This window comes from Phasianus colchicus, chromosome 15 (assembly GCF_987193195.1).
Source record: "Phasianus colchicus chromosome 15, bPhaCol1.hap1.1, whole genome shotgun sequence".
Lineage (NCBI taxonomy): Eukaryota > Metazoa > Chordata > Aves > Galliformes > Phasianidae > Phasianus > Phasianus colchicus.
In genome coordinates, this window is record NC_143450.1 from 14,203,259 (window position 1) to 14,215,704 (window position 12,446).

At 42.2% G+C, this 12,446-nt stretch overlaps 1 protein-coding gene and 1 long non-coding RNA gene across 4 annotated transcripts in view; both read left to right on the forward strand.

Annotated features, from left to right (window-relative positions):
* ADAMTS2 (ADAM metallopeptidase with thrombospondin type 1 motif 2) overlaps positions 1–12,446 on the forward strand; it is a 224,652-nt gene that overhangs the window by 118,463 nt on the left and 93,743 nt on the right. For all 3 annotated transcript variants that reach the window (XM_031598314.2, XM_031598312.2, XM_031598313.2), the window contains one exon: positions 504–663. In XM_031598314.2, the coding sequence (XP_031454174.2) occupies positions 510–663 (154 nt within the window). In that variant the 5' untranslated portion in view covers positions 504–509. The remainder of the gene's footprint in view (positions 1–503; positions 664–12,446) is intronic.
* LOC149915915 (uncharacterized) overlaps positions 671–12,446 on the forward strand; it is a 39,353-nt gene continuing 27,577 nt past the window's right edge. Inside the window, exon 1 of the long non-coding RNA XR_016471488.1 lies at positions 671–1,419. This is a non-coding gene — a long non-coding RNA (uncharacterized LOC149915915). The remainder of the gene's footprint in view (positions 1,420–12,446) is intronic.

Below are 12,446 nucleotides of genomic sequence, written 5' to 3' on the forward strand. Positions count from 1 at the left end.
GGGGAAAATAATCTCTGCTCTTATTTGCCTGCATGTAAGCTGTAGCACTTCTGTTCTGCTTCTGAACAGAAAGGCTGACTACAGTTTTTGGCTGTGGAACTGCCCATCAAGACCAGCTTACAGCACTGACCTGATCCTCTGTTTAGCAGATAGGAGGCACTGGAGCAGTCTGTGGCTGACAGATAGGCAAGGTCATATTAACTTGCATTGTAGCTGGTTTCTAATTGAGATGGTATTTCCCAGACAGATTCTCAGACGCTTCGCTCACCTGGTTTAAGGAGAAATCCCTTTGGTTCAGGTTTTACCTTTTGTCCTTTCTTGTCAAGTTGGGGAAATGGAACTTCATTTTGCTCTAATAAAGAATTCACCTGGCTTCCTCTCTGCATCCTAATTGCTCTCTAGAGGACACTAATGTGTGCTTGAGCATACTGTAACTATTTACTCACAGTGTCAGCTATGTGTGCAGTAACACAAAATGTTCGATCTCTGCCCTGTTCCTCCAGGCTGGCATGATTCGCACAGACAAGGACGAGTTCTTCATTGAACCTCTGGAGAAGGGGACTCGTGAGGAGGAGGAGGAAGGAGGCAGAACACACGTGGTCTATCGCAGAGCAGCTGCCAAGAAGCAGCTTCCAATTGAGGATGCAGATACCCTGTACAAAGGTAAGGCAGAAATGTTAATACTGGCTGACATATAAAGTGTAACTAAAGGCACGTGCCAACGTGGCTTGCTGACTGTTTTTGCTATCCTCAAAGTGGTATTCTTCTTCTGTAGGTAAAAAGGTAGGAAAGGAGTTCAGAAATTTATCTGGGATAAGCAAGCTCTGTAGCAGCCAAAACTATCTCTGGGATGACGGAGCTTTGTATGCTTTAAGGAGCTTTCTTGGCTCTAGACACAGCATGAAGTCATTGTGCCAGCTAAGTGCCTGTGGCAGAGCAGAGGAAGGGGATGGTGAACAGAGCAGCATTGCATGAGTGCCCCATCTGCTCAGACAGGTAGCAGTGCTGTCTTTGAAAAGGCTGTGTTGCAAGGCTGCAGCAGGGACCCCAATGCTGACATGATACATGGGCTTCTTGTGGTCAGTGTCTTCACTGGGCTAAATTTATTCTCAGTGGTGAAATAATGGCATCTCCTGATACGAACACAAACTTCCGGGATTTATTTATGCTTCTAATTGTGGAATTTAACTTAATGTGTATGGAGTAAACAGCAGTAGTGTGTGGGGAATATTAAGTCACAGTTTGAACCAGTGATTGAGCACCTGGTGGGAAGCAAGGCCAGCCCAGGTGATTGCATACACCTGAGTGACCAGGAGGGGAGGAGCCAGGATCCACCCTTTTCCAGACCTCATTTAAGGGTTGGCAGTGGATGGAAGGGGGTTTTGTTGGAGATTCCTGTGTACCTGATGCTTTCTGAAGGTAAGCAGCTTTCTTTTTTCATTCAATTTATTTTTGTGCCTTCTGCTTCTATATCTAAGCAGACCCTTACTCTGCATAGCTTAAGACCTTGCTACCTGCCATTTTGTTGTGCTTTCCATTGTGTTATGAGTAAAAAGATCTAAGCATAAACAGCCTTTCTATACAGTATTTTCTATTTCTTTTTGGTTATAGTTCCTTTTCTGGTGGATAAATAATGGATGCAAACCTTGTAAGTGGATGTTATGACAACTGGCTTTAACGCTGAGATTAACTGGGTTGTTTGACAGGAAACAAAAAACTATCTGTATTTTCATTCCAAATGCGTGTACCAAACTGCAGTTGTTTGCTGCTGCACCCTAGAATTATCCTATTGCAGTGTGTTCTAGGTATAATAGAAAGTGTTAGACTTCCCTCTGTAGTAATATTCTGTGTGATCCCTCTCTCTCAAATACGTTTTCAAAAGATAGATGTTGTAACGTGCTATAAAAACTCTGCATTGCTCTTGCATGTATTAATCTCCCCAAACCCCATGGAGGAACAGTCATGGAGATTAGGCAATGAAATTGGAGTTGTAGAATTGTGTTGGAGGGGACTCTTGAAGGCCAACTGCCCTGCAACAAACAGGGGCATCTGTGTTAGGGCCAATAGTGTAAACTTCTCAATATCCAAGTTAATCTGGAGGAAAAAAAAGGAAGCAAACAATTGTAGCCATCTGACTTTTTCCAGTTTGGCCACCAGAATGACCAGAATGAATGCTGTGACCAAAGCAGTGCTGTGTTGGGTTCTTCTGAGCCTTTGTGCTCATTTTGGAGCAGTGCTGGGGGTGGCAGGCCTGAGAGCCACGATCATATGGTGGAAGTTGCTCTGTTAGTAGGTGTTTATAAAATTATTGCAGTGTTGGAAAATATCAGCCAGTCACAGTATTTCCTCTTAAACAAAAGACTTGATGTTATTCACACCTTATGGCAGTATTTTTGTTTTTGGATGGTAAATATTCCTCAGGAGTAGGAGTCTGGTACACAGCGAAGCGTAAATTGCAGATCAGTTTCAGTTACTGGCATGCAAGAGGAAGGATCTTCTGACAGCCGTGTCTGAAAGCCTCTGCAGATCACAGCTTCTGGTGGGGCTGCACACGGACTGCCAGGTGTGACCGATAGCAAAGCTGTGCTGCAGGGCAGTGTGTGATGCTGGCAGCCTTCTGCTGCTGGGCCTCCTCGGGGCTCACCGTGCTGCATGCCTGCACAGACTGGAGTTTGTAAGCTCTGGTGCAAAGGCACAAAATAATAATAGCTGTCAGCCAGCACTGTGGAATTACAAAGCAAAGATGCGGCTGAACTCCCAGAAGCAAAGCTGGGCTGTAGCACTGACCGTGTCTGGAACAGCAGGTGTTTGTGCTAGGTAGGAACTGTTGTCATTTCTCTTACTCTACATTTTAGAATAAGGAAACAAACGCAAAGAGTAATAATCTTCCTTCCACCTGTCCTCTCTTGATTTGTAAAATTGATAAAGATTAATTTTTCTGTTTGGAAAAACAGAATGCAACCACCAATTACTGCACTTTTTTTGCCCCCCATGGGATTCTCTCTGCCTTTAACAAAACAAGAAAATGAACAGCTACTCTGAAACTGCTCTTCTCCTGTACTCTTATTAAACCTGACTTTTCACTCCTAACTTGCTGTGGGCAATAGTCTTAGAAAGGACATGTTTTTCAGGGAAAAAAATGTATTTTTATTTTCTAGTTTGTCTTTCTGCAGAATGCACCTAGTTTTGTTGAATGAGTGTCAGAATTCTTAGTGTGGGGTACTGGTAAGAACATGTCTCCGTAGCACTCAGAATGAATCAATGGGCTTCTTTAAGAAATCACTTTCAGCGTGCTCCTTCTATTTACTAAAGAAATAGTAAATAAATAAAAGATGAAAAAAATAAAAGAACGTTTAACCCATTTAGCCAAGAGCTCTCCTCCTCTTCCATCATCCCTGGAGACATTGACATAGTTGCCAAATCCCATAAATTTACATGTGATGAATTGTAATGGTTGGACTATTTTTAAAGTTCAGCCTCCAGGAATCACATAAATATGGGATGAGTTTTTTTTTTTCCACTAGTGGTTAACTGTTGATAAAAACTTGGTTTTCTATCTAAATATTTTAAAATGGAGAACATCATAGTATATAATCCATAATTTTGAAGGTAACATCTTTCAAAATCCCATGATCTGGGAGAGGGTTCACAGTTACAATTTTTGAGTGTTTGGGTTTAGAAAGATAGATGTGAGCTTCTTGTAAATGTTTCAATCTCTCCTACTCTTTGTTCCAGAAATGGGACAAGCTGTTGCCACTCCAGTGAGAAGGAAATGAAAGAACTGAAAGCCCTGTGGAATTGGAGCTGGGTTGGGTCAGTCTGATGTGGGTTGTACCCTTCTTGTTGAGGCAGAGCTGGAGTCTGATTTCAGACAATGTGGGATTTGTTTTTGTGTTTATGTAAATCGCCATCCAAACATTGGGAGAGGTAAACACTTGCTTTGGCAGCTGAATCATTGCGTTCTGACTGGTGTAGGACTACGTGGTCTTAGTGAGAATCACAACAAAAAGGGAACAGCATTTCTACCTGTTTTGCCTCTCTAAACAATATGATTTGTGAATGTATTGGAGAAACCCAAGCCTTGTATTTTAGGCAACTAAAACTCTGGAGTTAGACTATAGAAGTCCATGTGAGCTCACTACAGCTGTCTCAGTTGGGCTCGTTCTTCTGGAAAGACATGTTATCGTGTCTGGTTGATGTATGGCAGGTATGGTAGAAATAAACTCGATTTTTTCTAGCAAGTATGTTTTTACTGTTTGCATGCATCTAATGGGTTATTTTCCTCTAGATAAAAATAGCATGCTGAAAATACCTTAGCATTTCCAATTGAATTCCTTCTTAAATAGGTGAGAAATGTTGCTTGACAGCAGTAAGGTTACCTACGTAATAGAATTAAAATTAAACAGGCAATCTTTAGGATTGTTTTTGTTTCTTGAAGCTGCAGTTTTTTAACTTGAAATGTTCTTTAGGTGTTAAGTGGAGAGAGACAGAATCAATGGTTATGATGAGGTCTTGATTTTTTTTTGTCTCTAAAGATGATCTGAGTATCAGCCCTATAAACCGTATCTCCTAAATCACTTTTTATGTTGATTAACTGAGAGGCAATGATTATATGAAAACTTCCTTAAGGTTTGCATTCTTTCTCAAAATCGTTGTTTAAATACATTATTTTGAGTTTTATTGTATTGCTTGACTGCTGAGAGACAGGAACTCACTTCAGTTGACAGTTTTATTTACTGTGTAGATGAAGGATGACCTTAGCAAAGAGCAGTTTATTACTGAAGAAGACAACAAGGTAACTCTGTAGATGTTCTTGAGGCAGGGAGATTGTTCTTTCTTCACCCTTGCAATGGTGAAGCCCAACCTGACAGAAGTCCCATCAAGAATGTACTCCGGGCTGACAGGTGGGCAGACTTGCACATCTCCTGGTTGATTGTAGCTTCTTCCACAGCAGCGCTTGGGTTTGCCTGAGGTCAGATTTTCAGAGAGGTAGGACTTGGTGCTGAAAGATGTGATCATTTCATATGACCCTGTGGAGCACTTCCTGGGGCAAAAATGTCTTGCTTTTCTCTAAATGTCAACCACTGTTTCCTATTTTAAGTTCAGGGTGACTAACACCCCACCAGATGTGAGTATGTGCCAGTCAGGTAAAAGGAAAGAAATAAGTTAGTGCTTTTCATCAACAGAAGTGACTGTCTCCTTTCTGAGCCTGTATCTGTACATTCTTAGAGCAGAGCTGCTCCTCAGCCATGTTGCTGACATCTCCTGCCTCTCCATGGCCAAGAAGGGCCAAATAAAGCCTTTCTTCTTTCTCACTCTGATGTGACACTGGGGAGTCCAGAGGGCTTGAGGGCCAGTCCAGCAGGAGAGAAACCTCTTGTCAGTGTAACCTGGAATAACACTAGAAGCTGTTTGAGGGGTGGGAGAGGGAAGATAAAGTTTAAAAAAAAAAACAAAAAAAACCCACCAAAAACAACATGGTAAAGTTGTAACAGCTCAGTTGCCAGAGCTTTGCAGGTTTTAAAGATGATGTTTCAGATGAGGGACTGCTCCATCATAGTCCATCAAACTGCCGATGTCATTGATTTACTAATGTATTTAAATTACTCTTTAAAACCAACGTGAGTCTGTTGCACATTTCTGCTGCGTTTCCTGCAGCAGCACTCAGACCGGCTGTGGGCTGGCTGGGTGCCATTCTAATTTACAGAAACTTTTCTGGTTACCTTTGCAGAGGAACTGTTCCTTCAGCATACCAAAGTTTCTCCAAATTCAATCGATATTTCCTCTCAGAGTGTACTCCTGCTGATTAATTGCTGTTCCTTATTTTGTAGTCAGTAAGGCACTGATGACAGTATTTTTTTCTCCTTCCTACATCATCTGTGCATGATAAATACATCTGTCTCTCTCCTGCCTTGGGTTTTCTCTGAATTGCACATTGCAGATTCATGGGGCTTTTCTGGGAAGAGAAAGATCAAGAATTTAGCTGTGCTTCAGGTCTTGAATAAGTAGCGAGGTTATGCACTTATGAAAAAGCAAGTCCCCAGAGGGTTCTCAGGCCATTGGATGTCACCCTTCCCAACCACGGATGTGGCTGATGAAGCAGTTTTTTGCTAGGACAGGCAAATAAGGCACTAATGTGAAACTCTTGGGTAACACTGAAGATTCATTTTTCATAAACGTGCAATAAATCATCTGGGATGATTACTTGAATGCTAATGAGCAATACATTCTTACATGCTTGGCATGTACTAGAGGGAATAGACTTCTTTTCCCCAGAGTTAATAGAACTTTCTGCCATAGATTCATGGATTACCCCATAGTGGATTTGCACTGTACCCATTTTGTCATCCCAACCTGTTCTAGGCAGCTGTTTTTTTTGACTGGGAATAAACATGTAATGGGGGTCATTGGACAGAGTGCTTTTTAAAGAGATTTATTTATTTTCTGAATCCTTCTCAGAGAAGAGTGATTTTTGTTGTTTTTTTCTCTGGGGCAGAAGGGAAGTGTTTGTAATGGGAGATGCATGGTGGTACTGTATGCGTATCAGGGCTGCCATAAAACTGTTGGCTACTTCTACAGTGGGCTTTCTAAAATTTTTGAGTGCTTTTGGAAATCGTGTTGTGGCTTCAAATGGTCTTTGCTGTCAATTAAAACAACCCCCCAACACTTATTTTTCCAGATGCTAAAAATCGCTTTCCAAACGTTGGATGTGCTTTGTCATAAATGCTGTGGTTGCTGCAGCACTGTTTACTTTCAGCAGGTACAGAATCCTGTTGTGCACAGGTGATGGTGGTGGGGCAGCACGGCCACGTGCAGAGCGTGGAGCTGCTCAGGGATGCTGCATGTGATGGAGGATGCAGAGGGGCTGGAGCAGAGCGTTGCCATGTGTGCTGGCTCCACTGTGGTTTCCTGGCCCCTCTTCAATGCACTCAACAAAACCACAGTCATTCCTTTAATAAATGGCTTCTAAACATGGAGTACAGGAACCTAATGATACTATATTAAGGACTTCCAATTTCTAAATTCATCCTTCCCCTCCTCATTAGACAGCTGGAGATGCATGCAGACTTCGAGGAAGCATTTACATGCATGCTTAGCTACAAGCAGGTACTGAAGTCAAACTGACTCAGTAGCATTTGTATACATACATCCCTTAGGCCAAATGTTTTCTGATTGCAGGTGGGTTCATCCTTTACTGATAAAACTTGTTGCTGATGATTCCTACTTCTGATCAATGATGCATGAATTAAATGTGATTGATTTGAATGTTTGTACTTATTGAAATATCAGTGACTCACTTGTATTGTTTTTCAATTAAACAAATAGTTCATTCTCAACTGACGAGTTCATTTTAGCTTCTCTGCTATATATTGAAACAACATGAGAAGGCTCTGGGTGACTGCTGTAAACATTTTACAGCTGGAGCTGAATATTACCAAATGTACTGAGCCTTGCTAAATATAAGGAAATGATAATAAAGCTGATCCATAAAACAAGAGCTTTTATACAAATGGTTCTAACAGATAAGCTGTTGAAAACACGGGGAAAATGCTTTTTTTTAAATTTTGCTATTAATTCAGCACAAGGGGTGTGTGAAACTAAGCTCAACAAGTCACTTGTTTATATTTATTCTTAGTCAAAACTCACTTGTTTATAGATACGTTTATAGAGACAAAACACTTAACAACAGATTTCATGACTGCTTGCTTTATTCTGCCTTTTTACACCCATTGATCTCCCAGTACTTAATGACTTTATCCTCACAACCTCATGGGAGGAACGAGAGAAGAAAACATCGTCCTTTTGGACGAGGGTAACATCAACCTTGTTTGTACTGAAAGCCTATATTGTTCCTTTGCTGGTAATAGCCCACTGTCAGACCGGAGTTCATAGCAGCAGCAGTTCATAAGTCAAACCTCGCCTTCCCATGTGAGTACTGATGTGTGTGAGTGTGTGCAGCCGCCTGCAGGCGTGTGTGGAGCTTTTGCTTATGGAAATGTATGTGCACACCCACACACTTCTGCAGTTTCGCATGGATTGTGAGTTTTTCCACAAAGTGTCATCCTGCTGGGGATTGTTTATTTACCAGCTTCGTTCGTGTTGTCCAACCTGCTGAGGAAGACAGAGCGTGGCAATAATCCAGCGGGTTCTGATGTCTCTGCCAGGCACAAAGGGGGAAACTTGTTCACAGAAAGACCTTAATATTCTGTCCTGACAACTGAATGCATTCTGCAGGCTGTATCTCTGCTTAGGAAATGGATTCTGAAGCTGAGAATTCAAAAACATGGGTAGTGTGTACTGCTTGGTGTTTTGTATGATGGGATTATTCAAACTCTGTGTTTAATAACAATATGCAAAATAGCATCTGGTGTGCGTCACTGAAGTCAGTTCGAGTAGAAAAAGCTGATAAACATTTGCTGTAGACTGAAAGCAGCATAAATCTTGTCTGCTGTCCATGATAATGATGATAAAGTGGTTTGATCAGGCAAAAAGCTCCAGGCATCATCAAATGAAAGCAATGGGCAAGCCCAGAGTTGTGAGGGAGATGGATATCCTTCAAACATCAAAATTTGTCATCTCTTGCAACAGAAGAGCCACATGTGAGGCCTTATGAAGTAGTCCAAGGATTAAAAAAGTGTTCCAGCTGGTTCTGACTGTTCTCAGCCATGTGAACTCTGCTGCTTGGTGGCTGGCAGCTGAAGGGGTGCTGGGTGCTGCTGGTGTCTCACTGCTTGCAGAGGTGGAAGGGTTGCTGTGTTCATAGCACTGCTAGACCCAGTGGGAGAAAGAGCATGATCATTTTGGCCTTCTCTGCAGTGATTCAATTATATGATAGCCACTGTACTCTAAATGTGTTCCTATAAGCAAATGCTTTCTTGCTCCTAAGCTCACTTCTGGTTAAAGGCAGAGTATTTCAGTGTGTCAAAGCTGCAGAGGCCAGAGATGCACCTGTGATGATCCAATAGTCAGTGTGGGGTGGGTGCCCACTGCCCAGAGTGCTGATAGCTGGAGCTGGTGTTGGGTAACAACTTTCTCCAGTCATTTTCTAACTTTTTGTTTATTTATTTGTGTCTTTTGTTTTGAATTCCATAAGCAATGCCTGGGGCTGCTTGGGCTTTTTAAGTAAAAATAACTTTGACTAAATAAACACCAGGAGTGCTAACTTTCATTTTGGCTTGTGCAAGTCTCCTTTCCCCAGTGCTTTCCTGCAATTACAAGAGGATCTCAGCCCAGGAAGAAGCTGGTGAAGCTTCAGATTCAAAAGTTTTGAACTGTGTGCTCTGGCACAGTAGTAAACTTATTTCTTGAAAACGTGTGCTTTTCTATCAAGCACAGAAACACTATTTTGAAACAATGGAACAAGTTGAAAGTGGAAGAAACTTAATGCAAATTGTGAACTCAGACTGATCCCTCTAAATGATTGCATTACAAAGGACCTATAATTATTTTTCAAAGTATTTGTTCCCCAACAGGGAGCGTGGTATGAAGTCCCATGTGAAAATTTGCAGGTAGTAATATGAATTTCGTTGTCTTGGGGGTTGTGTCCCTTGCATTTCAGGGAGCTCTTGCTAAAAAGAATGCATCTGGAGGCTATGTGGTGGGCAGGCAACTGAACTGTTTCATTGCTTGCTTCAGTGGCTGTGGGGATCCTGCCCTCCACTGGCTGCATGTCTCCAGAGACCCCCATCCCATGTGGAGGGTATAAAGTCTCTGCTCTTGGAACTGCAGTGCTTGTTAGTGGGTTAAAAACTATGCTCTATATTTTTTTCTACAGGTTCTTTGATTAAAAGCCTGGTTTGCATCTTTGCTTTTCCTTTAATCTGTGAGTTTTTGTGCAGTCACTTGTTCCAGCTCTGTGTGTGCACAGACCATCTGGCTTGGCTTGCCTGCCCAGCAATGTGCCGTGCTTTCAAGGGGAAGAATTATTAATCACAGTCTGGATGGTGAGGGGGTTAGGAATGGGTTTCATCTCAGCCCCAGAGCTGGTAGTTCTGCAGGTAGAAGATTTCTCGCAAACCTCTGTGGTGCTGTGGGCTGGCTGTGCAAGGAAGGGAGGGCAGTGGTGCTGGAGGACCCAGCAGTGGGAGGAGGTGTGAGCAGAGCCCTTGGAGCTCATCCTCATCCCCTGCAGTGCTTCCTGCTTGCAGAGCCTGGTGGGATGTGGGCCACTTGCCCCAGCACTGCTGGGCTTAAGGCAGTTGTCCTTGGAACATGATGCATTTCCATGGGCTTTGCTCCACAGGGCAGAGTCTGCCCAGTACAGGTTGTCAAATTTAAAACAAAAAAAAAAAAACAAAACAATTTTTTTTTTGGAAATTGTAATACTTCAACATTTCTTCAATAATCATAGCTTTGTGAAAGTTGAGGTGATTATTTAAAGAAAAGAATCCTTCCTAAAATATTATCTCAAGTATGAGTCACACGTGAGGCTTGCTCAGTCCTAAAAGTAACCTGAAAAAAAAAAAGCCTCATAGTAGCTTCTCTTTACTGCTTCAATTTGAATTTACAATACCAGATATCCGTGCACTTCGTGTCCATGTCTGTTTTTCTGTCAAGAGGTTTTTTCCTGTTGTGTATGAAGGGGCATGCCATTGTTGGTGGTGCTTAAGGTGTCTGCTGTGTCAGTATGAGACTCAGAAATGTGGTATGCCCTGGAGCAGCTCCTCTGGGATACACATCCCAGTACCTCTCCAATATCCCCTTCACAGGGAAATCAGGAGAGGGAGAAGGCTCACGTGGTGATGTAGATTTTATTAATTTCAAAATAAATATGAATTATCTTCCATTATCTCATGGTCTTGTTTCCTCTGCCTGGTTTCTTTTCCCCCTCCTTTCATCTCCTGAAGAATCTCAATGACGGTGTGCTCTAAAGTGCCATGGGGGTTTTGAATAGGTCTTTGCATGTGGCAAGCAGTGACATTTTGAAAACATCCTTCTCTGGTAGGTCAGCACATCCAGGTCGCTTCACATGGCAGCGTCTGATGTAACTGGTAGCAGCAGTAGCTGAATAATGACCTGAGAAATTGCCCTTGACTTGCTATTAATATGGATGAAGTTAATAGGTGCTGAGAACTGCAATGCTTTGTGTTGCTGAGTGGGCAGCAATCCTGGTTGTCTGATCAAACGTTACTACATTATGATGTCTCAGAATCCATTCATCCTCTTGGGTTTCTTTCTAGGGCTCTCATTTTACAGAGGAATGCTGCTGTTACAGCAATGAACGTGTTGCAGTTGTTTGTCTGCCTGTGCAGTGGAGCAGCAGTTTGGTCCCATCTCATTGCAGTCTCAATCCTCTTGTAGCCATGCATTCTCTGCTATCTGCCTTCTGCTGGGCTCTCTTGATGGCACTCTGCCTCAGGATGGCTGTGCCAAACCTCTCCTATCTTGAATATATTTGTTAGGTAGATTTTTCTAATAAAAAGTCTTAGCTTTGTTTAAAACACATTAAAAATTGAATTGTTCTTTCAGGGATGTGAGTTTAAAATGCCTCATTGCTGAAGGCCATAGGTTAAATCTGGGTTTGAATCTGTGCTCACAGACTGGCTGGCCATTCTTCCTGCCAGTTCACCTAGCCATTTCCCAATTCTTGCTGAGGAGGTGCGATAAAGAGCAGGCTGAAAATCATTTATTTAAACTTCATATTCTTCTTGTAAGCTGAAGTGTTTTGTTTTTCTTTAAGCATAATATCTGGAGACTTGTTACGCTCAGAGATGGTTAGAAAAGGGCAGCCCGAAGGCTCTCGGGTAGTGAATGACCCAGGCAGCCCTGGGTCACTCCAGTGTAAAGTACAACAGAAGGGGTAAATCTATTTGTTTTTTTTTTTTCTTCAGACACTGGAAGGTGAATAATTTCTAGATTTCCAGGTATCTTTCTTGGATATCACAATTACACGTGTGCAGAGAGACTGATCGTATTGACATTTCCATGGCAACCCATTGTAGCATTTCAGATGTTGACCTGCAGGTCACAAATTGCTGAAGCAGAATATTTTTGGAACGCTGCTGAAATCTATCAGTCTACTGCAAAACTTAAGGATGACAGCACAGCAACAAAATACAGATGAGAAAACACAGGATAAAGTCTGTGCTGAAATTCAAGGGGATTTTATAAGCCTGTAAGGATTAACTTTGGCTTTTTTTGTTTGTGGCTGTGTGATACAGATAGGATGGTTGTAAAAACGTAGCAACTCCTATTTCTCTTTCCTTAAGTGGATTTCAAGAGGTGGTAGTAGTGATGGTATGCGTGGAAGGGTGTATTGACTGAACCCACAGAGCCTTTCATTTGGTCCATAGTAACTAATTAATGCTGTTCTGGGACCCTCTTATCAGACTGCCTGAAGAGGAATAGATGGTATTTGGTGCTGCTGAAATCCTGCTGGAAAGGACTGGCAAAGGGCAGAGTTCCTCGAGAGAAAACCAGTGCGTCTGAACCTTGAAGATTTGCAG